Source organism: Artibeus jamaicensis, unplaced genomic scaffold, assembly GCF_021234435.1.
Source record: "Artibeus jamaicensis isolate MK-2021 breed Jamaican fruit bat unplaced genomic scaffold, CSHL_Jam_final contig_2790, whole genome shotgun sequence".
Taxonomy (NCBI): Eukaryota; Metazoa; Chordata; class Mammalia; order Chiroptera; family Phyllostomidae; genus Artibeus; species Artibeus jamaicensis.
Window position 1 is genome coordinate 27,136 of NW_026521616.1, and position 25,229 is coordinate 52,364.

At 53.6% G+C, this 25,229-nt stretch overlaps 1 protein-coding gene across 1 annotated transcript in view; it reads right to left on the reverse strand.

Moving 5' to 3' along the window:
• The window catches only part of NOS2 (nitric oxide synthase 2), a 28,189-nt gene extending 11,711 nt beyond the window's left edge, over window positions 1-16,478 (reverse strand). Inside the window, 15 exon segments of the mRNA XM_037162808.2 lie at window positions 249-298; window positions 1,195-1,299; window positions 2,139-2,283; window positions 2,657-2,739; window positions 3,767-3,961; window positions 7,014-7,115; window positions 7,208-7,382; window positions 8,686-8,825; window positions 8,918-9,059; window positions 9,984-10,075; window positions 10,545-10,707; window positions 14,247-14,395; window positions 15,412-15,534; window positions 16,313-16,448; window positions 16,450-16,478. Coding sequence (XP_037018703.2) covers window positions 249-298; window positions 1,195-1,299; window positions 2,139-2,283; window positions 2,657-2,739; window positions 3,767-3,961; window positions 7,014-7,115; window positions 7,208-7,382; window positions 8,686-8,825; window positions 8,918-9,059; window positions 9,984-10,075; window positions 10,545-10,707; window positions 14,247-14,395; window positions 15,412-15,534; window positions 16,313-16,448; window positions 16,450-16,478 — 1,829 coding nt within the window.
• Between the last annotated feature and the right edge of the window lie 8,751 nt (window positions 16,479-25,229).

Genomic DNA, 25,229 nt, shown 5'->3' on the forward strand with positions numbered 1-25,229 from the left:
ACACTCCCACCTGCTCCCTCCTGGCCTCTTTGGCTTCTGAGCCTTTTCACCAACTCTGAAGACCAGCCCTACGTTTGGCCTGCAGACCTATAAGAGGGACTTGGACTCCCTGGCTTGGTCCTCAGCACATGCTGAGGACAGGCTCTCACTAGGCCGGGACGCCCCAGAGAAGACCCCTCCCACTTCCACTTCCAGACTCTGGGCCCACGAGGCCGTGCTCGGACACGTGGGCTGGGGAACAGCCTTACCTGAACTTGTTGGTGAGCTCTTTCAGCATGAAGAGGGATTTCTTCAGTTTCTAGAAAGAGAGAACCACAAAGTTCTCGGGTCAAGGTCCGTACAAGCACTGCTTTTTCCTTTCTTCTGGTGGCCCAGTTAAGAACTGGCTGCCTCCGACGGGAGAAGGTCCAGGACCTCACATGCCAGCTGGCTCGTGTGTGCCGGCTGGGGCTCAGGGACAAGCTCAGGCTTCACCACTTGTGTGGCCCTGGCCCTCAGCGGGGGACCCAGGACAGCCCCACCTCCAGCCCTGCCTGCCCTACAGCGGGGGCATCTCCAGAGGGTTTCCTAAGGGGATGCAAACGAGCCCCTCTTCCGGTTTGGAACCTGATGATGGCAACAACTGTTGCCACAGTTTCTGAAATAATTCTGATTTCTCAGGAACTCAGGTAATTTTAGGTGGTATATGACCTAGCAAATATAGTGTCAAACCTCATTGTGAGAAAGTATTGTTTTCTCTAATTTCCTTTTAGTTATCTCAGTTATGTATGTATGTATGTATGTATTTTGTTCTTCTGAACACTGGGGTGAAAGTCTCAGATTGGTATTAATGGAGCCTTAACACCTCTCTAGTACTTGCTTATTACTCCTTAAATAAAAAACTAAGCAAGCCATGGTTAGGTGACAGTTTCTAGCTAAAATTCAGTAACTTTAGTTGGTTTTCACTGGATTTACTTTTTGCTGGCCTTCCACTTGTGTCAGGGATATAAAGTTCCCCTTAAACGGGAATTGCGACATTGTAAAAGCCAGGCTGCTTTACTGAACTATAGGGAGCGTGTCTAAGTGTGTCACCAGAAAGGTGGCACAGGCACATGGCGATAATTATGCAGGGCACAGGTGGCTGTCAGGGCACCCACTCCCAAATGTCCTCCTCGGAGCATGCTGATGGCCCAGGTCCTTTCCCGGGCCACCCACCTCTCCATTGCCGGGAGCGCCTCCGTTCCCAAACGTGCTGGTCACCACCAGCAGCAGCTGCTCCTCCTCCAGGCGGCTCAGCCCATACTCGTCCATGCAGAGAACCTGCACGGCACAGAGGCTGGACATCAGCCCTGGGTTTCCAGGGTGGGGCCCTCTGCCCCCCCCCCAGGCCGCTAGCCCCCTTCATCATCCAGGCCTGCTGCCGCTGCACCCCCCTACCCAGCATAGGTGTAGCACAGAGAAAGTGAGCGCTTAACAAACCCCTGCCCAGCAACCCTCTCAAACACAGTCCTCCAGTCTCCCTGCCTCAAGCCCCGCCCCGCTACACGTCAGCAAGCCCTGGAGGGTTTGCCTCCCGTACACTGCACGTCCCAAATCAAAACACTTTTGCCACTTCCACAGCTGTTCTGGATTCCGAGTGTGCAGACACATTCTCCACAAAAATGGGATGAGCAGGTTACACAACGGTGACGACTCCTTTGGTACCTCAGGGACCCGAACACCGTGCCCGACACTAACCCCGGCGCCCCGGCCTCCTGTCCTGCCCGGCCCACCTGCCTCGGAGGCCTTCAGAAGTGAAGGACGGAACGCAGCCCTGTGCAGTGGCTGACTCACCCTCGGGGGGTTTACTTGTCTGCACTTTATTCATCCTTTGCCCCTTTCACATTTACCTGTGCACCCTGTACGGATGTGCTCAGTAAACGGGAATAAAATTCACCTAGAGAAGCTCGTGTGTATTGCGAGTTGGACTCATTAGGAACGTGTTTCTCAGCCTGTGTTCCCTCTGAAAAACGTGTAGGATTGCAAAGCCCCAACACACACGTCTCCGGCCGTCACCGATTTACCGTGGACAGCAGCACATGCAAGGCCCTGAGCGTCCAGGAGCAGAGCAGCCCCAGGCACAGGCAGAGACACGGTGCACGCCCAGCCACGTCGGATACCTCGGGGTTGAAGGCGCAGCTGAACAAGGCGCCCAGGTCCCGGGCCAGCGTTTCCGACTTTCCGGTCTCCGTCGCAAAGAGAATTGTGGCTCTGACTCGGGATGCCATGGTCTTTCGCATCAGCATAGAGGCAAAGAGCACGGCTCTGTGGGGACAGACAGACAGACATGTGCTGAGTCATCCTTCCAGAAGAAGATGGGGGCTGGGGGATGGGAGTGGGGGCAGTGTTTGAACCGGGGCACGCTGAGTTAAAAGAACCCACGTTTCTCACCAGCTACCAAACGTGACTCTCTGCCCCTCTCCTCCCCTCGCCAGCTCAACCCACTGCTCAGTCCCTTTGAGAAAACAAAGCAGAGAGGAGGTTGGGACAATGGCAACAGGTGCCCTTGGCATTGGTGCGGGGACCTCTGGGAGCCAACCTCCATCAAGGTCATCTTTTCTCTTTGTCCCCTGCCCTTCGATGCCTGGGAGGGCAGGCTGACCAGAGGGACATATTGACACCGGCCGCTCCCACTTACTTAACCAAGACTTGGAACCGAATCTCTCTTCTCTGGGGTCTCCGGTTCTCGTCCTGCCAGACATGGGTTTTCCAGGCCTCCACCTTCAGAAGAGAGGGCAGATATGAGAGCAAGGTGGGCACAGCTCAGCCTGAGCTGGGGGATGCTGGTGAGATGGAGGACCCTTCGTGCCCTTCGTGAGCTGCGGGGGGGAAGTGGTCTGTCCCAGTCCCCTCCCTCACTGAGAGCCCCATGGTGAGGGACCCTGCCTGTCTGTGTCCCTCAGAGTGGCAGCTTCAGTGTCCAGCACGGAGCCTTCCCCTGCAGGTGGCCAGTTGGTTTTATGGTCATTAGTGTCCCCCTGGAAGGAAGGGGCCCTGCTTGTCTCGTTTTTAGAGTCTTATCATGACTTGTCAGCAGGAAGACGGTATAATGCAGAGGCACCTTCGAGAGTGAAAGAAGGTGCTATGACGGCAGGTACAAACTGTCCAGGACAAGAAGTCACCCTACTGATCACCTTCAGAGCAAGGAATTTCTTCCCAAATCTAACCAAAGTCCTTTTTAACTGCAAACGAGCTTGTTTCAATGCATAATGGTTACCGAGTGCATTCCGTTGGGTCCTGGGCCGAGCTGTTCCATGCACCAGCTCATGGGACCCTTACTACCTCCTATTGTGAACTTAAGGCCAATCCCTTTGCAGAGGAGAAAATCTGGCCTGAGATGGGTGAAATGACACCCCCCCCCGTGTGCCTGACCAGGAGCCACGCTCTGCACCAAGATGCTATGGGGCCGTTCAGAGCCCTCCCACAAGGGCAGGGGCCCTGGTGGTCGCCCTCAGGAGCCCAAACCCCGTCAGAGCAACGGGCCACCAAAGGGACGATGCAAGGTACTTCCTTCAGGCCCGTGCTCTGTGGAAAGAACGTCCTTGAGTGAAGTCTGAAAAACATTAAAATACGTCTGTGTCCCTGATCCTTCCCTATATGTCCTGCAGGAGTGAGCATGTATGGGCACACGGGTGCACACAAATGCACGAGCACACACAGGCATGTGTACATATGTGAATGCACATGCAGACACACACTCTCTGTACCCTGAGCTCCCAAGACCAAGAGGGGAGGAAGTCCCTGTTACCTGGTAGTAGTAGAAAGGGGACAGAACATAGTTCAACATCTCCTGGTGGAACACGGGGGTGATGCTTCCAGAAATTGGGGGGACCAGCCAAATCCAGTCGGCAGGGCAGCCCCCTCGGGACCGGTACTCATTCTGCATGTACTTCATGAAGGACTCTGCAGCCGAGTGGTGGTCCATGATGGTCACGTTCTGCTTCTACACCAGAAGGAGGCAAGGGGGGAGTTGAGACAGGGATGGGGGAGTCAGGAGACTGGGCTGCAGACTGCAGGGCTCCCGAAGAACCACAAGAAGGCCTGGAAATCTGTAAAATGGGACAGCGACTCCTCCCGGCCCCCTCTGCACTGCTGAAGATAAAGGCCCAAATGGAAGTCACTCTCACAGCCTCCGAAAGAGACCCCCCAAAAATCACCATCACCGTGGCCAGCCCACAGATTAGATGGGCCTCCTGCAGGCCCTCTGGGGCCAGTGTCTAGCTTCTCAGGCCATGCCCACAAGTCTCCCCAGACTCCCAGCAAATGGCTCTCACCGGATGCTGATAAATCCAGCCACGGTGTGTTTTTGTTGATAGAGAGTTCCAGGAGTCACTTCCTGAGGATGCGGCCCTCTTGGCCGAGGAGGAACTAGAACCCTCTGAAGAGGACTGCGGTGTGTGGAAGACAGTGACCACGGTCCCTGAGTTAAAAGCCAAGGGGTCTGAGCCTTCTTAAATGGCCTGACAAGGGCAGCCACATGCCTCAATGTTACGGGCAACTTGTTCAATCAGGAGACATTTGTTTAAGGTAGTGGTTTAAACCCTGGCCTCTTATTAGCCATGTGATCTTAAGTACTTAGTTCCTAAACCTTACTAAGCCTCAGTTTCTCCATCTATAAAGTGGGGGTGATAACAGTTCCTGCATCATGAGGTTACTGAAAGGATGCAGTGTTATTACAAGTAAAGCACAGAATGTGCTCAGTAAATATTAGCTGCCGTTATTACTTCTGTCTGCCAGGCACTGCGGGAGGCACTGGCATCAGAAATGAAAGACCGGGCCCCTTCAGTGCAACCGATTAACCTCTAACTGGGGCAGGCAGAGGAAAGTCAGCTCTTCACGTGGTCTGAGAGGAGCTACCACGGAGGTGGGCGCAGGTGCTTAGCTCAGGCAGCGGCCTGGAGGAGAAATGGGGGCTTTCAGGGACAGCTTCGAAGAGGAGGTGAGTCTTGAGAATGGGTGCAAGCTAGGTCAGAGACCCGCATCCCTGGAGGACGCCATAGCGAAAGTCAAGGCCAGGAGGAGGGAAGGAGCTGGCTGCTGGAGGCCCGGTCACACCTAAAATTCATACAAACACACACAGCGACTCCAGGGAGCCAGACCAGTTTCACACTCGGGAGCTGATGATGATCACTGTGATAGTGATGGCAACACTAATAAAGAATAATAACAAAATGAGTGCCTACTAAGTGTTCACTATGGGCCGGGCAGTTAGCCGAAATGTTTTTGCATATGTTTAATTCTTCCAGTCACCTAGCGAGGGAGGTACTGTGACAATCTCTGCTCTACAGGTTAGGAAGCAAGGCCAAGTCTTTTGAAGTCTGCCATGAAGGAGAGTGACGAGGAAGTCCTGGAGACTCAAACACAGGGACAGGACGTGGTCAGCAATGGTCAAGAGACAGCGAAGGGTCAGGGGATTTTTGAGGACATATCCGCATCCTGCCAGGGTCAGGGCCGATGCTGGGAGTCCCCAGGAGCCGGGATGTGTGGTCCAGAGCCAGCTCGGCCTTCCCGGGCTGGGCCGGCCCCGGGGGGCTCTTCCTGTCCTGTCTCAGAGCCACCCTCGCCTCAAGCACAAGCTCGACCTGCCCGTGGGGTCATGGGGAATGGGGTGTGATCGTAAATATTTACTGGGTGATTGTTTAATGTCAGCCGCTACACTGCACGGGGACAGAGTTTTTGTTTGTTTTGTTCACCACTTGCATCCTGGCCCAGCCTAGTGCCTGGCACAAGGGAAATGCTGGATAAAACTTTGCTGAAGGAATAAAGGCCTCTCTCCCAGTGGCCTGGCCTCCAGGGCATCTGCCAGCTTTGTGGAGATGGTCCCAACTTCTAAAGTACTATCTCCACACATCCCATGCCTCCTTCCCAACAGCAAGGGGTGTGTTTACACACATAAGAGCAGCAGATGGCCTGGCGGGCTCGGTCCCACACAGGAGCCCACCTGCGTGTGTGGGTCCAAGGGGTGGACGCTGTCACTCAGTACAGGGAAATAAGAGCACCAGGGCTTATCTGAATGTGAGCTCTCATTCATTCATTCAACACAGTTTTGTGGAATCTACCATGTGCCAGACACTCTTCTGGTCGAGCAGGGAACAAGAGAGACAAGACACTGCCCTGTGAAGTGTACTTTTTTGGGGGGAGGTACAAAACAACAAAGAAAGAAGGAAGTGGATGCACTATGTATTGCCAGGAGCCAGTAAGTATTATGAAGAAAAACAGACAGTGTCAAAAGAATAAGAGAGACAGACAGAAGGAGGTAGGGCGGGGGTATCAGGGAGGGCTGCCCTGAGGAGGTGACAGTTGGGACCTGGATGAAGGGAAGGGGCTGGCCATGGGGTGATCTGTGGGAAGGGTATTCTGGGCAGAGAGAAAAGCAAGTGCAAAGCCCTGCGGTGGGAACTACACTGGTGAGTTTGAAAAACAGCAAGTGTTCTGGCGTGAGCCGGAGAGTGATAGAGGACAAAGGCCTGACTGGAGTGGCGGGGGATGAGGACGTGTCATGAGATCTTTCCTCAGTTTCTCTGGGAGGGGAAGCAAAAAACCAGTTGTAGCTGGGGAGTTACTGGCTTAGCTGGCCCTTTATTTCTTTGCAATGGGACCCATTATGGCCTGTTGATGCTGATGGGCATGGTCCAGTGGGGAGGGAGACCTGATGATACAGGAGAGAGAGGGGGTATTTTCAGGATTCAAGTCCCAGAGGAGTTGAGAGAGGACAGGATCCAGTGCATAAAGCAGGGCCTGACCAGTCTCTGGAGGAAAGTATGATGGAGGAAGCATAGAAGTTATGCCAGAAGACACAGAGTCGGCGAGAGGGCTCGTTTGCCTCTGCGTCCCCAGCACCACGCACAGTGTGTGGCACAGACTGGCCGTGCGAGGCTTGTGCGGAGCATGAATACGTGAGCAGTACTGTGAGGGGAAAGCGAGCACAGCGTGAGGGACTGGCCCGGGTGACCCTCTTTCGGGAAAGGCTCAGACCCACAGAACAGCGGGCGCACCTGGAAACTGTGGAGCACGGCGACGTTGATCTCGATGACGGCCTGGTCTTTCCAGAGCGAGGCCAACTTGTGCGTGTCCAGGCCCATCCTTCTGCCCACTTCCTGCACAGGCAGAGAAATGGGGGCGTGTCGGTCCCTGGGACCGAACCCCAGGCCCACACCTCCAGCTGGCCCAGCTGGACGGTCTTCATTACCTCCAGGATGTTGTAGCGCTGGACGTCACAGAAGTCCCGGACCCCGATCTCCGTGCCCATGTACCAGCCATTGAAGGGGCACCCTGGGAACTCGAGGCCGCCCGCCTCCAGCAGCATGTTGGACACCGCGGGCAGAGCGTACCACTTCAGCTCCAGCTCCCGGAACCACTCGTACCTGCGGGGGAGACAGAGCCACTGGCAACTGGGCCCTTCACTTCTGCCTGCCCTCGCCACCGGAAAAAAGCTTCAGGAGAAGAGTCCACCAAGATAACTCCTTTCCAAGGGTTGGTCTCTGAGTTCATCCCGCCAGAGGGGTGACTGGGTGCACTAGGTGTCAGTCATCAATCTTGCAGTCGCTCACGCAGACAGACAGTAAGAATCCAGTGTGTGCCAGGCCCTGGGCCAAACGTGAGAACCCAACGTAACACAGCGGTCAAGGGCTCTCATGTCAGGAAGCCTGGTTTCAAGTTCTGCCACTCTGCTCAGCAGCTGTGTGGCCTTGGGATGTTATTTAGACCCTCGGAGCCTCAGCATCTCCACCAACAAAATGGTACCAAACTCGGGAGATTATCGTGAAGATAATACTATCATTCACTTGTATATTCATTTATTCCAGAAATATTTATAATTGAGTACCTACTATGTGCCAGGGACCCAGCTAGGTGTTGGGGATATATTGCTGAACAAGAAAGGCAAGACCCCTGCTCTCAAGGAGGTTACAGTCTAGAGTGTAGACTGTGCACAGGTGAACAAGCAAGTTGACAGGAAGACAGAAACAAGTGATGTGTCGCACAGAGGGGGAGGGCGCCTGCTGTGACTGGGCATCCCGGAGGGGCTACCATCCAGGAATACCTCACTGACAGGAAGGAATGAACTCCAAGAGGAGGGTGGGGGAGCAGCAGGCACAAAGGTCCAGAGATGGGACTGTGTTTCACAATATTCAAGAGATAAAAAATGAAAAGAAAGACAAGGAAAAGGAGCCCAGCACAAGGACTGCTACATAGTGAGCCTCAACACAGGGAGGTATTTTCGTAATTGTGAGAGCGTCTGGAGCAAGCGCGGAACCAGATGAGCTCCTGAAGTCACTACAGCCCTATGCTTTCATCAGGGCCAGGAGGGGAAGCTGAGAGAATCGGCAGGAGGGCAAAGGAGGCGCGGCTGCTCAGTGGGAGCATCTCGGAGCCTTACAAGGGCTGCTTTCCCAGGGGCCCTGCTTCCCTAGCTCCTAGGGCCCTATCTGTCCAGGCCTCTGCTTCCCCTTCACCATCCACATATCCTCATAAATCTGAAGACCCAGACACAGTGCAGAGTTGCTGTATAAGGATGACAAGGGGGCCCTTGAAAGCCAGGCTTTTGGGCACCTGCCGCTGACTGGGCTTTGGGGGAGATGCGAGGAGGGGCCTGAGGGTTGAGGTCTCTCTTAGGAAAGGAGGGGACATGCATGTTACTCACACCCCCGGCACCCTCAGCCTGCTTACTTGGGATGTTCCATAGGCACCTCGAGCACAAGGTCAGGTGGGATTTCAAAGAGCTCAGGGTCTCGGCCATCGGCCTGCAGGACCAGAGGCACCACGTCGAAGCGGCCGTACTTGGGCTTCCAGCCCAGGTCAATGCACAGCTGGGGACAAGACAGGCCCGGTGAGTCTGCAGACCCAGGCACCCTGACCCCTCTAGGCTTCACTCTGTCAACACCAAGGCTGGATCTGGTACCTGGGTGAACTCCACGCAGGCGGGGTCCCCTCTGATGGTGCCATCGGGCATCTGGTAGCCGGCATAACGGAGGAGCTGAGAGTTCCAGACCCGGAAGTCATGCTTCCCGTCGCTCCGCTGGGGGAACACAGTGATGGCCGACCTTCCCCAAGCCCAGAGAGTGCTGTTTACCACCTGGCATGGTGGGGGGGCTCCCAGCCGTCCCCACCAGCCCTCTCCCCTTCCTGTCTTCTCACTTCCCAGGCCTCTGCCCCCGAGTTAACAGAACCCAACTTCTGCAGCTCCCCAATACGCCACACTCTCCCTGGCCCCTGTGTAACCTGCCCCATTCCCGACATGCCCTCTCCCTCCCTCCCTCCCTCCCTCTTCTCCCTCCAGCACAGGGACTGGCCCCTCCGGGAAGCCGTCCCCACTCTCAGGCAGGGTTAGCTGCCCCATCCCTTTCCCCTCTGCGCGATATCTCTCTGCTTGCAGTTGAGACTGTGCAGACATAGGTTCACAGCGGCTCAAGCAGCATCTTAGGGTTTTAGTTACCTCAGTGGCCCTCCAAGCCGCCCCCCCCCAGTGCCTGGCCCTTTGTTTAGTCCCCATTAATTGGTCACTGAATAGTTGCTGAACAGAAGAATAGATGAACAACTGAGTGAATGAGCTGCTCAGTCCTATCGGCCTTGACCTCTTGGGTTGAGGGCTGGGAGGGTAAGGCAGAGGTGGGTACCGGTGAGCAGGATACTCCCACCTCTAAGAAAAAACTACCCTGGAGCCATGTGCCACAAAATTAACTTCTCAGCTCCTCTAAAAAGTGAGGAGCTCTAAGCTTGCTTCTTAAAGACCTCCATCCCCTCCAAATGGCTCCAAGTCAGAAGCAAGTCAAGGAAACAGGCTACTGAGGGGCTAGGCTCTTGGAGGCTCTGCTCACTGCCAGGGCCCCCCAAAGAAGCCGGAGACCCAGGTCTCTCTCCCTGGTTTCTCCTGGAGCCAGAAACGCCACCCCAAACCCATCTGTATCCTTTGGCTGATCCTGGCGGAGGGTGGACCGGAGTCCTAGCCTCGGGAAAGGTGTCCCCACCTGATGTTGCCATTGTTGGTGGCGTATCGCAGGTGTCTGCAGATGCACTCGAACATTTCCTGGGCAGTGGAACAGCTCCGGGCGTCGAAGACCTGCACACGGCCCCCGGGGGTGACGGAGAGGCTCAGTCACGAGGGACACAGGGTGCGCGCCAACCCCCCGCCCGGAACACCAAGGGAAGTGTAGTCTGACCTCTGCACCCACGTCTCCCACCTCAGGGCCACCCGCCCACCCCTTCTCCCACGCTCCTAGGGGAACCCAAGCAACCCCACTTGGAAGATGCTATCAAAACCCAAATCCCAGAGGTCATTTGGTTTGATGCTGGCAGTTAGTCTCCCAAATTTAACATGAGAAAGAGAGATGAGCTAGAAATCCTGGGACTGAAATGGGATTCTGGAGTTCTCCTAGGGGACCTGTCTCAGGCTCAGCAATGCCTGAGGCCCCGGTTTCGGTCTGGGAGCCCTGGGCACAGCTCAGCTTGGCTGTTCAGGGGCGCCCGCCCAGGGCCTCCCTGCCCTCCCCCCTCGGCTTCCTCTCCTGCTGGGGTCTAAGGAAGTCCACCTGCAGGTTGGACCACTGGATCCTCCCGATGCAGCGCGGGGCATTGCGCCAGGCCTGCTTGGTGGCGTAGATGAGCTCATCTCCCGTCAGCTGGTAGGTTCCTGTTATTTCTATCTCCTTTGTGACGGCTTCCACCCTGGCCAGATGCTCCTCTATTTTTGCCCTGGACGACAGGAAGACATCAGGAAGATCAACAATGAGATGGCCTTAAACGGCGATTAATTCAATCCACAGAAGCAGGATCCAAACCAGGACACCAGGAGGGCAAGATGTCTGTCGTGGGGACCGTGGCTTCCAGGGTCAGCGTCATGGGTCAGCCTCACGGGCTCTGAGCTCAGCAGGGCTCCGTGCTCAGTTTCATGCGCTGCTGTCACTACCTTGAAATTCGTCATCACTTTTGAACAGGGAGTCCACGTTTGCATTTTCACACTGTGTCCTGCAAGTTAGGGAGCTGGTCCCAATCCCACCTGCACCCTTGTTGTTTCTAGGTGCTTTCCCTCTAACTGTCTACACTTCAGCTTGACAAGCACGAGCAAGGAGAGTGTGCCATCCCCAGACACATGCGAGACCCAGAAGGGCATCCATCACGCCACAGCCTCGTCCGACCTCTCATCCAGGGGAGCAACTGTCCACCTTCCCACGGTTAAGAGACGAGCCTGGCCCTCCCACAGCATCCCCGTGTTCTGAGTACTTGCTAGGAACCAGGTACTGGGTGAAGTCCCTCCTGCTCGGGGTCTTACCGGGTCTCTGAAGGAGGCATTTTGGTGTCTATCTTACCATCCAGTGTACCAAGGCTCTAGGAGGTTAAGTGACCACATAGAACAGAAGTGTGATAAAGAGCAAGGTCAAGACTCAGATTCAGTTTCCCTGATGCCAGGCCCAGGCTCTCAACCTTGCACTTTCTGCCTCAGGGAAGACTGTAAGCCCAGAGATGTCGAGAGCCTTCCCACACTTTCCTGGCCAGGCACAGAGAGGGCCCACCTCTGAGGACTCAGCCTGCAGGGCCCCCGGTGAGGTCCAGCATCACCGGCTGCCTACGGCATGCGGTTCCCCAACCTCTGCACCTCTCAGCCAGCATCCCAGTGAGGTGTCTGCACTGGGACGAGCCTGGGTTCTCTCCTCCCCTCCCAGGCTTCAGAAATACCGCCAGGGAGGAGGCGTGCAGTCAGAAAGGCTTTGAAACACACACACACACACACACACACACACACACACACACACACAGCAACCTTGAGATTTCCAATCAGCGCCAAAGATGTTTGAAATGGCAACAAACAAAACTATTTAAGGAATGAACTCCTGATTAAGGAGATTGGACAATTCAGAACAAAATGGCCTTTCTGTGGATGAAGAGTGTCTCGACAACTCTTCCCTGATTAAAGAAAGAAGCTCCGAGACAAAACACTTGACACTGTTTATCTTCAAGGATCCTCCTGGCTGAAGGACCTCTCGGCCTGGGTGAAGGCTGAGCTGCCCACCACAGGGGAGCCCTTTCTCCCCAAACGAGGCTCCTCACCCCGCCCGCTCCCTGCGCTGCGTCCAACCAGGAAAACCCCAGCGATCACCAGAGCGCACTAGGTCGTGTTACCACGTGACTACGAATAAGGAAGGATTCGTTTTCAGCTTTTTACCCAGTCCCTTTAGAATTCTGTGTTTCCCTACTGTGTTAATATAGTCACATTTCTGTGGCACTAAAAATGCTATGATGCCTAGTAGTTCTGAAAAAAAGAGAGTGGCTCTTGGCGTCAGCAAACTGGATTTGAGCAGAACATTCAGCAAGCTCCCATTTCTAACTGCACAATCTTTCCTTCAAAAGGCTGCCTGGGGCACTTTTAAAGAGCCAAATAGCCCGACTGTTTGTGCCTTTGGCTGCCAGTGCAACTGTGGTGTCACTCACACCCCCAGGTCCTCTTGGGATACCAGGGATGGATTTGTGACTGGAAGAAATGACTCTTCCCTCAGTGAGAAGCCGTTGGGTTTGAACAGCCACAAGAGCCTGGAGGCTCCCCAGCCAGACACCCACCCAGCTGCCTTCCAAACACCAGCAGCAACTCCCAGGTCCAGTGCGGAGTCAGAACCTTCAAGGTCAAAGAGCTGGACACTAGACCTTGAAGATAAAAGCAGGGGCTCTAGCACCAAACTTCTGGGGTTCAAATCCTAGCTCTGGGACTTCAGAGAGTGTGACTTTGAGTACGTCACATCTCCTCCATGGCTTCAGTTTCCACGTCTGAAAAATGCGGAGGATAATAATGGGACCGATCTCACACCTTGGTGGTGAGCAGTACTTGCATGGCACTTATCCAGGGCCCAGAACATGTTTAGTGTTCAGTAAATGTTGCCATCAACATGCTGGCCCAGGGGAGCCCATGGAAACGATTCCTGCACCCCGAAAGGCTCATTCGTCAACAACCTAGCTGAAAGCCCTGGGACCTTGAGCCCCCAGTCACAAAGCACTTTCACAGAGGGTCTGGTTCCACAGCACACGGCAGGCACCCCCACCCTGCACATTAGACCTGCCTGGGGAGTTTTTAAAGAAAAGGGGTGTCTGCTGCCTCCCCAAGTCCTGGGGTCCTGACACCGTTGGCCCAGGGGACCCTGATCTCAGTATATTGCAAAGTCCTCTGGCAACTCTACGGCACAGCCAAGGTTGGAGATCACTGGCCCTGGAAGATAAGGGGCTATTCCTTAGACCCAAGGTCCCTTCCAGCTCAGATACCGTAGGGTCATAGGAGAGGGGATGTGGTGTGACCAGGAACCACTTTTTCTGCCATGGGGGTCCCGGGTGCACTTCCCTGACTCATTTCATGCCATGGAGTGCCACCTGGGCCTGCACCATAAAAGCCATAGTCCACAAAACTGCAAATCCATGCCCTTGGCCATTCTGTCTTACAAGCCCTTTGTGCATTCTTATTGTAAGGTTTAAGGGGAACTACGTTAATTCAAAGTCGTACCATATTTTGTTGTATATAACGTGCACCCACGTTTTAGGCCTTACCCATGTATAACCTGCATCCTTATTTTTCCCTCAAAAATTTGGGCAAGAACTTGCGCATTATGCACGGCAAACGGGTATATTCAATGAAGCTCAGCAACGTAGAACCCCACAAAGTTCAGTGCAGAGAGTGCGTCCTGCCCTCTCCTAGTTGGGTGGCCTGAATTCTAGCAGCAACTGGGTAACCTCAGGTGTGTCATGGGGCTTCCTTGTCTACACCTGTCGGAGAAGGGCTTGCCTAGGTGGTCTCGAAGGTCCTACCTACTACAAACATTTAATAATAAAAGGGTGCGTGTCAAGCCATAATCAAGGCGACTTTGTGCCAGGACTCTGTTCTAAATGTATTGAATCCTCACGACAATCTTATGAGCAGGATTCTGTCCTTACCCTACGCCCACTTTACAGATGAGGAAGTTGAGGCGCAGAGAGAGTAAGCAGGTTTCCCGGGGATATGGGACCGCCCGCCGGGGGAGCCAGGGTTCACACTCGGCTACATTCCCGACCCACGCTTTTAACCGTGATTGCTCCGTCTCTCGGTATCACAATTATGAAAACCTACCCCTGGGGTCTTTTTCCCTTGGGAAACTATGTTTTAGTTGCCACTGCAAATCTGGGAAGAAAAGGCGCCTGGCCTCAGAGGGAAATGGCTGGAGACAGGAGAGCTCCCGGGGAAGGGGGAGGCGGTGGATCCTGCAAGAAGTGAGCCTTACTCTTTGAAGGAGCTGTAATACTGGTTGACAAATTCGATAGCTTGAGGTAGAAGCTCATCTGGGGAGGTAGGCTTGTCCCTGGGTCCTCTGGTCAAACTTTGGGAGTTCATGATGGCTCCCAAGCAATGCTTGGACTTGCAAGCGAGATCCTGGGAAGAGAGAGACAAGTGGTGAGGTGGGCAGTTTTGATGGCAGTTTTGCTAGCCCATCCTCTCCAGGGCTGGCTCTCCTGGCCACCCCCTTTCACTCTGGCTGCTCCAGCTCCCTACCACCCCTCTGCACCCTTGTGGCACCTCCTCCCTGGGGTCCGCCAGGCTTTTCCCCCCACCTAGATCTCTTTCCCTCCACTGGTGGACCCCAGTGGGTATAGCTTGTGTTGCTCTCCCTTTGCCTGGGCTGAGCCTCTTGGCCGCATTCCCAGCCGGCCCCAGACCCAGAGCGAAGTCAACAGCTCCATCCCTGGAAACATCTCAACTACCTTCTCATTCAAAGAGGCTGATGTGGCTCCTGGGAACACACTACTGCCATTCAGCCAGAGTGAACTGAAATGAGAGGGTGCAAATCCCAAAGCCAGGGGTGGCACAGGAGAAGCGCTGAAAAGAGGTACACCCAAATGATAACTGTCGTAATTTCTGCAGGGTGTGGGGAATCGCTCTGATTTCAAGGTCTTGAAATTTTCGATTCTTTCCCACTTAGGCATCCTAAAGTGAGAATGAGAAGCATAGAATACAGGAAGGCGGCATAAGGGACACTTAGTGCCACTACTCACTGGATGCTCTCCAGTATCCCTACCAAACAGCACCTGAACCCTTCTCCCGACCGCAAGCTCCCCTGATGTACTTCAGTTCATCTTCGGACAGGTCTGTTAGAAAATTCTCCCCGAAACTATGCTGAAATCTGTGTCTCTCTAGAAAAGAATTCATTTGTTCCCATAACCATTTCTCTCACCTCTGGTTTATCCGTTACCCACGAGGGGGATTCATGGGAAGTTGGCATCATTTACTTCCTACTGTTATTTACGAGGAGCACGTCTCTGTCCCAGCACCCCTACTCAGGTGATGGCCGTTTTTTGGCCCAGAGACACATCTGTTCGATCCTCTCAGGGCCCTGATGGCTTCGCTGACCGGGGACAAAGGTGGTTCACCCCGAAGCCCCAGATTCTCACCCCTTTGGCCTTGTGGTGAAGTGTGTCTTGGAAGGTCATCCCACTGCCCCAGTTTTTGATCCTCACGTGCCTTGGACAGGCCGATGGGGGCACCTCCAGCTTGACCAGGGATTCTGGAGACTTCTAAGGGGGGGAAGAAAACAGGGATCCCCAAATGCCTCCAACTCCAGGACCCCATGGGTCTCTCCCTGGCCCTCAGGCCCTGCTTTGGCTTTGGGTGGGGTGGGGAGTTTGGGTGGGAACTCAGGTCAGGGTGTTGGTCCATGTCCCTCCTCCCTTCCCGGCAGCCTGGCCACCTGGGCCAGTGCCTGCTAAGAGCTCCAGGTGCCCGGGCCACTAGCCAGGCATCTCTCCTCACCCAAGACCCTGCCAAATGCTCCCTCAGAGGAACTGCAACAGCAGGGGAGACTAGATGCAAAGGAGACTATTGTCACCGCCAGTGTTACAGCCAATGCCTCCGAGGACAGAAATCAGGAGGAGGAAAAGGATGGACTAAGAGGCATTTAAACAAATGTAAACCATCTGCTCTCCCAGCCGCCTCTGCCCCATTCTCTGCCCATCTCGTCTGGAACACTGAGACCGAAGCGCTTGGGGAAGACGGAACCAGTGGGACAGCAGCTGGGGGCTGCAGCGAGGGCTCGGCTGCCGAGTCTGACTCCATGGGTGGTCTCCTCTCACCCCTCACTCACACAGGCAAGTCATCCAGGTGCCAGGGCACCTCAGGGGCCGCCACTCCTGATCACCATCAATCACTTGCCCTCCCAAAGCCCTCCCTTGTCCCCACCCTTGTCCCCTGGATCTCCACCCACTGCCCAGACTCCAGCTTCCACCAGGCTGCTCAGCCTGCATCTGCCTGGGCGAGGGGGGAAGGGGCTTCCCACAGCCTGTGTGACTCACTGACCTTCACTGTCCCCGTGAAGGGCTGGGGGGACTCATTCCGGGCCTGGCCAGGGCTGTGACCCTTGGGGTCATCCTGTGTCACTGGGCTGTGAAAGGAAACAACTGTCATGAGATGGAGCACCTGAGGGCAGAGAGGGGTCTTGGGCTCCCTTCTGCCAGCCTGTCATTTGAGGGATGAGGGAACCGAGGTCCAGAGAGTGGGAGTGAATGCTCGTGGTTCCAGAGGAGGGCCGTGTGTGTGTGTTGGAGAGCAGGCAGACACAAAGGGAGCTGAACCAAGGCTGGTGGCCCAAAGGACGACAGAAGCTCAGGAAGATGCCCCCCTCAGAAGCCAAGTACAGATATGGGTGGGCCCAGAAGGGCTTCTCCCAGGCCAGCAGCATTGCCCACCATCCATTCATTTCGGAGGACTTAAGATTTTTTATTTAAAGCGTTTGACTTGTCTTGGTTTATTTATTTATTCCAAATTTTTATTATGGAAAATGCTAAACATTCACGGTGGAGATAATAATGATCACCTTGGGCCCTTCACCCAACACCAACCCACATCCAGTCCTGTTTCAGCTCCACTCCCCCGGCCCCCACCACTAGTCCAAAGCAAGTCCGAGAGGCCCTGCCATCCACAAACATCTCAGTAAGTGCTTCTGGAAAATAAGGCCACCTTTTTAAAAACACATATTGGTTACATTTACTTTAAAATGGCAGGTGTAAAGAACTTAGCTTGTCCATTGGAGAAAGCCCTAATAGTCTGTAATCACTTAGAAAGCATTGGTTCTGGTTTAGGATTTTAGGTTCGCTCTCCTGGCAAATGCTACAGAGAACAGAAGACGTAACTCCCTGGCTACATGCTCTCCCTGGCTACACGCTCGTAAGCACCCCTTCAAAATCACACATGCCTCCTTCTGAGGCGGATCACACTACAGGGGCACTTTAGCTGGAAAGCTTGTTGTGTTCCACGTTCTTTGCTGCATTTTCTGGGGTGTGCATGTGAACCCCACATCAAAGGGGAAGGAGATGAGAGAGCATTCCAAGGGTCTCTCATGTCCCACTATACACATCTGTGAGGTTGGAATATGACACATGAGCATGTATTGCTTTTATTTTTGGAAAGAGTAATATTTAGGCTGTGCCCAGTTCTCCACCTTTATAAACAATGCCCCAAACTGTGTGCATGGCCTGATGCTGTGTGTGTAAAAGCACAGAAAATCGTTAAGTAAATGTTAACAGTAACGAGCATTAACTGGTAAGATCATGGGCGATTTAAATTTTTGCTTACACTTTTCTGCATTCTCCAACTTTATACAGTGACCTATGAATTCCTTTCATAACTGGGGAAATGTTTAAATTTGAAAATGAATAAACAAAGCTATGCACAACCCCCCTTCTCCCTCGGCAGGTTTCTTTCGGCAGCTGTGGGGAGGTGGGGTGGCCAGAAGCCGGAGGAGCAGTTAGGGCTCCGGACGCCTACTGGCAAATCACTGCATTGCCCACCCAGACACTCGGTGCAATTTGGTCGAGCCCACCGTTGTGCTTGGTCCTGCTTTGTTCTTTGCAGGAAAGGAGGACCCTTAAGGACCTGCCATCGAAATGGAAGCTGCACTGTGGTGCTTGCTTAGACCCAGGATCCGGGTGCTGAGGTCAGAGCTGCGGTCTGTGGCTTGTTTCATGGCTGACCCAGGGTCTCGACTCTCCGGCAGTTCCTGCTCCTCCCCACCTGCCCACCGCTCCCTACACCAGGGCCTGGGGACAGAAAGGAGCTCTGGAAAATGAATCTTATTTGTTAAACAAGAATATTTTTGTTCTCTTATATCTGTCCTAAATGGTGTAGCAGCCTCAGTGCTGAAAAAAAATCTAGAAAGCTCCCGAGCGCTGAGACATCCAGAAGTCCTACTCTGGCCCTCATAGACCGTGGCTCACGGGAGCATGTGGGGACTCTCTGGGCCCTTGTGGCTACAGAATTGTAACCTCATAGCTTCTAACCGAGGAAAATACTTTTAAGTAAATCCTCATCGGAATCCTACAGAGCGAATATTACTATCCTCATATTTTCACGGAAAACCGAGGCTCAGATAAGGTCATTGCCACCTAGGGCTAGAGAGCCCGGTCTGCGCGCGGAGCCGCCCGCCTCCCTCCCAGGGCTGATTCGGCCCGGCTGCAGTACCTGGCTCGCCGGGAGCCGCAGGCGGGCTTCTGCCGCAGGATCCTGCGGAGAAGTCCGCAGAGCCGGGGCCGGGCTGCCTCGCACGCGGCGCTCAGACCCTCGCGCATGGTACTGGCCAGGGCGCAGCTCGGAGGGCGCCCCTTCTCGCTTCGTGCCGGCTCTTTTAAAGCCGCCCGCCTCCGCAGCGCTCGCCCCGGGGGCGGAGCGAGCAGAAGTTGCCTGGAATCCGCTTCACCCCGATTGGCCCTGAGCCGAATGTCCGGTGGGTAGGGAGAGGTGCGCCCACCCCCAGTGACCCAGAGCAGGCGTTCTCAGCGATGTCTGCTTTTTGGATGCCCCTGGACTTTCTCTGGGACAAGTAGGGCAGGCTTTGTACTGTAGTACTTTACAGTTAGCAGAGCAAACTTTATTCTGTTATCTGCCCCTTACTAAATCCAGTCAAGGAGGCAAATCGATACTGCTATCCCCACTTTATCCCGGAGGAGCAGGGCATAGAGGTTAGCTGTCTTGCCCCAGGCCACACGGCAGCCCCAGAGCCCCAGGGCCACAGCCAAAGCTCTCTCCCCTCACAGGGCTGCCTGCCCTGGGCAGTGTTATTGTTCAGTGTGATTCCAGGAAGGAAGCCAAAGAAAGAGCAGGGCTGGGAGTGAGTTTTAGTGGGAGACATGGGGGTGCTGTAAGGTGGATCAGGAGCCCCTTCAGGTCCCTTTCAGGCCCCTGGTCCTTGCATCTGGAAAGCACAGGACCTCCTTTCTGACCTTGCTCCTGCTGTACCTTCCTCCTACAGTGGAAGCAGGATAACTCCTCCGGTCTACACCAGAGAGACAGGGCAGCAGCCCCAGGCCTCAGAGCACAGAGCCCGACTGGACGTATCCTGGTGTCTTTTACCCCAACCCCGATTACAGTGGATGGGAAGAAGGTACAGTTATTCTGAGCCAACTGCAACCCAGCCCCGCTTTGTTCCAAGTGACATATATCTTCACCTAGATGTTCCCAACATCTGCCTTTGTTCCTAAAACACACACATACCATGTCCACTTCCCAGTCATTTGTTTACACAAAATACAGAATCATTAGTCACATATAATAGGTTCTGCGTCTTATTGAACCTGACTGAACTTGAAAATTACCTTTTACAATCAAATTATATTCATTGGTTCCCACTGCTTTCCCAAAGAGTATAAAATCCCCTTTGCACTGCAGCTTCCTTCCTCTTCTGGTGACATCCCCACCCCAGATGCAGGTTTCAGTCCAGCTGGGCCCCCCCCCCCCGCCCCCTTGCTCTCCCATGACCTCCTACCTCTCTGTGGCACCCACCCCAGTTTAGAGAGCCCTTTAACCTCCCATTCTGCGTGTACTCCTCCCCAAACCAGTAAGGAAGGCACCATGCCCTCACCCCCCCCCGCCAGCAGCCACTGGGTCTCTTCTCTGTCCCTTCCCTAATCCAGCACATAGCAGACCCTCAAATGAGCCCATATACTATAGAGGTTATGAGTTTGACCTTGGTTCAAACCTCAGTCCCACTACTTTCCAGATTCGGACCTGGAGTAAGTCATTCAACCTTGTAAAATAAGAATAGTAAGAGTTTCTGTGTCATCACTGACAATTAATAGCCCTGTGATGTTGGGCAAGTCCCCCAGCCTCTGATCCTCAGTAATAAGGACTTTACAAATATTATCTGTTATTTTTGGCTGCTATGCATGCAATTCATAAGTGGTTCCGTTTACTATTTTATTCATCAACAGAAGGGCCTCGTGGACATCTCCATGACTGCTCCCTCTACCCCCAGGCACTGCGCCCAGTGAGTAGCTCTCAGCAAATAATTGTTAGCAAACTGGAACACGCCCAGAAGCAAAAGCGTGGCAGCCCAGTTAGTGGTTACAAGCCAGACTGGCAAGCTTGACCCCTGGCTCTGACACTTGTTAACTGTGAAATCTTAAAAATTACTTAAACTTCCTAGGCTTCAGTGTTCTCATCCCTACAGTAGAACAGCAACAGAAGTCCCTTCCTCCTGGGTTGTTGGGAGGGGTAAATAAATCCATGTATGAGATTTTCGCTCCATCACCTGAGTATCCAATTTGAGCTTTTCCACCAGCCCACCCAAGCTTAGAAAAGTAGGTCAGGTCAATGGTTCGTTTCCAGTAAACCTACAGCTCAGGGTCCCACCTGGGGTCTGAGCTCACATCCCCTGAAATGTCCAAAACACAAGTCAGGAATAACTGTCGGTGCTGTTAGAGGGTGCAGGATTCAGAGCTAAAAGCTGTAGGCTGCACTACAGGGGTAGGGGAGGATTGGAAAAGATAGGAGGCGGATTGGGTCTGGGTGAGTCTGGGGAGGAATCTGCTGTGTACAGGTACCAGGAAACAGGAAGGCTGGGTTGGCCAGGTATGATGGGCCCCTGGAAGAGTGACCATGCAGAGCCCTGCAGTCAAGCCTCAGTAAGGCAACAGGCAATAGGGAGCCATGGCAGACTCTAGAGCAAGGGCATGACTTGCTAGAAGTCAAGTTGGAGTGAGAGAGTCAGAGCCAGCGCGGGGGATGCTGGCAGGGGCTGCAGCCACGAGGTGAAGAGAAAAAAGGAAGAGACATGTTAGTTGGTGACCAAGAAGAGTCAAAGCAGATTCCTGGGGTTCTGGCCCTCCCTAGATCCTGCGAGGAGTGTTGAAGCCTCTGTCCATCAGCAGCATGTCAGTCTGAACAGCTCGGAGGACATCGAGAGGCTGTCCAACCCCACATTCTCATCCCTCAGTCTTTTGGCCACCTCCGCCACCACAGCCCAGACTGCCTGCTTTCAAATATTCTCTCCCCTAGTTCAACCCACCCAACATACCTGGACTGTCTTGCTCAAGAATCTACAGTGGCTCCTCACTGCTGCCAAGCTGAGCAAGTCCAAATCCCCTCCTTCGCACGGAAGTCCTCCAAGCTCTGGCCTCAACGCTCCTCTCCCAGCCCCCACCCCACTCCAGGCCCCAGCTCAGTCCTGCTCACTTCTGCCTCGGAGTCTTCGCCCACCCTGTCTCCCTTCCTGGAATGTCTTTGCTGTTTCTCTTGATCTCCCCACGTTCTACCCACTCTCCCAAGTCCACCCCAAGCCCACTCACTTCTCTGAGGCCCTTAGAGGGGACTCTGCTTAACGCTGCCCGATGCATCCTAGCAGCCAACAGCAGAAATACTGATGGCAACAGCCACACACGCCGTTTTTCGGGCACTCACTCTCTGCCGGGCATAGTGCTACGCTGTTTACATGTAAAAATTCCCTTAATTCTTACCACCACCCCAGAAAATAGGCATTATCACCCCCTTCTCACAGATGAGGAAACTGAGGCTCAGACGCTGGGGGATTATCAAAGGTCACAGGACTATTACGTGGCAAAGCCAACCGCTTACCCCAAGCCCAGGCTTGTAACTGCCGCTTTTCTGTCCCTTGTCAGATACACTCAAGGTTTCATGCCGTCTGCCTCCAGGGGGCCCCCAGCCCGCTGGAGTCCACGGGAAAGGCTCTGAGGGGGCAGAAGTTGCCCTTGGGAACAGAAGCTTTGGTTTGATTCCTGCTTTCATGATGCTGCAGGTTTTCTTGTCTTTCGCTTGAGCAAGGCTCGGCCTCCAGTTCCAGACATGCTGGATGAACTTACCTAGCATGCCCTGGAAGCCCGCCCACTGACTGACTGGTCCGTTGACATTCTCTCAATTCCGCCTCACGCTTGCTTCTCCTACACGCAAGTGTTGTGTGTGTGTGTGCGTGTGTGTGTTTCCAAAGCCCAACTTCATAAATACCACTTAGGTGACCTAAGGGAAGTCACTCCCCTCTTAGAGCTTCTGTCTCTTCCTTTGTCAAATGCGACAATAAAAATGCCACAATAGCTGCAACTTCACAGGGCCACCGTGGAGATCAGCTGAGAGGTAATAATAGGAAAGGCCCCGTAGAGCCCTGGCACAGAGGGGGTGCTCAGGAAACTGTAATAAAACCCTCATGTTTACGAGAGCCTGTTATGTATGGACACCCTGCTAAATGATGTGCCTGCACACTCCCATTTCAGTTCAACACGATATGAAGCGCGTTCCACTGTGTGCCCATACTGCAGGTGAGAGCATCTGAGGCTGAGAGGGGTTAACTTGCCCTCGGTGACAAGGCTGGGGGAAGACAGCACAGCCCAGGGCTGGGATAGAGTTTGTCGAACATCCCGGTACTCTTCCCAAGGTTGATATTCAAAATATCTAACAACTGGTGAGGCATATGCACTGGTGAATCATCAGAGCAGCGGTTGGCCTGGGTGCCTTCCCACTTCTAACCGCGGGACAATACTACCTCCCACTGTCAAGTCAGGGACTGCACGTTCAGTTTCCATGTTCCCCCCACCGCCCCAGGGATTCCAAGTTCCTTTGGGGCCAGCACTGTGCCATGTCCCTTCCTTGTCCACATCATAAACAGTACACAATAAACAGTGGCAGCATCAAACCCCAACAGGGACATCCAAGAAGCAACCAGTGAGATCAGACCTCCAGTGAGAAACGGGGATGAGAGAGAAATTCAGTGCCGGAGGGAAAATAAAAGCAGAGAGGAGATGAATGAGCAGAGGTGGGGGTGGCCGGGGAAGCGTACCTGCAGGGAGCCTGGGTGGCTTTCCCCACATTATTGTTGATGTCTGGTTCCTTCGTCAAGTAGGATTTGGCTTTGAACAGAAACTTCCAGAAATAAGCCATCTCTGCGGCTTTGCAAAGCGGGACACTTGTCTGGATTTAAACTCAGAGGTTCTTCCCCACGGGGCTGAGGAAGGGGAAGGAGATAGTGACAGAAGGGTGACAAAGAGTTTACGATTACGATATAGTCGATGGACTGAAGAATCATACAAAAGCTGACAGAAATCTAGAACAGCTGTTTCATGGATGCTTCACAACCTCTGCTCCTGCTTGGGGGCCGGCTTTGGGGAGCCTTTGGATATAGACCTTGATTCTAAAAAGCTGCATAACAATCTGAGGGAAAAACGCAGGCCCACAGCTCAACAAGGACACAGCATATACCTGGTGCGCCTCCTGTACAGGACCTGCGGCCCACCTGACGCGAGCCAGCCCGAGGCAATGCGGGAAGGGGCCAGCTGGTCGGCGCCTCTGCCTGCCGGCAGGTCCAAGGAGACCTAAGTGGAGGCCCGGGGCTGGTCTGGGCTTGCAGCCAGCGTACCTCCTCACTGAAATCCCCCAGGCACCGGGTAGCAACATGGGGACACGGCCCATGCGAGCATCGCAGAGCCCCTACTAGTTACAAGGCCTGGACCCAGTTATTTACCTGAGGCTTATTTCTTCATCCATGAAATGGGCTTATAATATCCATCTTAAAAGAATTTGTTAGGCAGGGGAGAGCTGTATGTTATAAGGCTTGGGCAGGATAATCTACGTAAAAAGAAAAATCTTAGCAGATTGCTTTTTACTTTCCAGTCGGAATTTTTCAAAAAAAGTGGGGTTTTTTGGAAATGTAACAACCACAACCATGTTTGCGGCGGGGCGGGGAGGGGGAGACGGAGTAAGATGCCCTGTCTAAAGAGCCAAACCTCACGTTGGCATTTCTCGGGCTTTTCACCAGTTTATCTCTATAGGCAGAAAACTCCCAAAGTTTTCTGAGCCTTCCCAAACAGGAAGAGGCAGCAGATTAGCATATTCCCCAGAAATGAAGACAACTCACCTCGCAGCTGGCTGCGCGACCTCAGCAGGGTACAGACAGGTGCACTGGGGGCTCTGCGACCTTCAGACTGCCCAGGCCCCTTACCAGGACTGGCTGAGAGGTTTCAAACCAGCAGTGCTGAGTTTCCTGGGGCCAGAGGGTCTCAGTTTTCAACTCGTTGCAAAGTTATGGTCATCCTGGCAGCTACGAAGTATTTATACCCATCCTGTGTCATCCAGAGAGCCGTTTTTGCATAAAGACCTTTTTTTGAGTGTCCTTAGGGAGTGTCCCCAGTTGCGTGTACAGTTAGCTAATTTATGACTAGGACTCCTGGCCTGTGGGTGCCTTGATCCTGCTGTGACATCATCCTGTTGGTGCATCTCCATAAACTCACTTCTTCCTGGTCCCAGGTCCAAGGTAGCAGCTCATCAGCAGGGTAGTAAGTCCAATAAAGGAGCTGTGGTGGAGCTGGGTTTGGTTTAGCTAAGCCGCCTTGCTTCACTTTCAGCATCTGGGGATTTTATTTTTAACTCGTCAGGGAGCTCTCTGGCTCGTTTCTGTCCAGCCTTTCAGTGTGCAGCTTGTGGCGGGAGTCCAGGAAGCTGGGGAGTATTGACACCATGGGACAAACTGGGAAATGCCCGAGTACAGAAGGCCGGGCAGGCTGGGTGATGCCGGTGTTCCCAACAGGTCCCTGAAATACACAGCCTGAGGTTTGGGGAGGTGAAGGGGAGCCACCAACCCAGAGAGACTGCTCGGATGTGGGTGTCACGGATGTCTCACCCTGTAGCTCTGGGTGCGCTATGGCAGAATGGCAGGTAGAACTATTTTCTACAGAGAAAAAATTCCTTTGTTCTAAAAGCAAGTATGTTATAGCTTCTCATATGGAAACATTTTCCAGTTTCTGTTTTAACAGGGAAAATTACGATGTTCAATAATTTCATTTATTCTAGTGCCTCGAATACAGTGTTCCTAGGCGGTATGCATTGTTCAGTTAGAAAGTTAAAATAACGACTACGTTAGGGAAGAGTCAAAAAATGGAAGGAAAGAAAACACCCTTGGCCTCACCATCCTCACACAGCGCTACCCGCCATCCATTCCTTT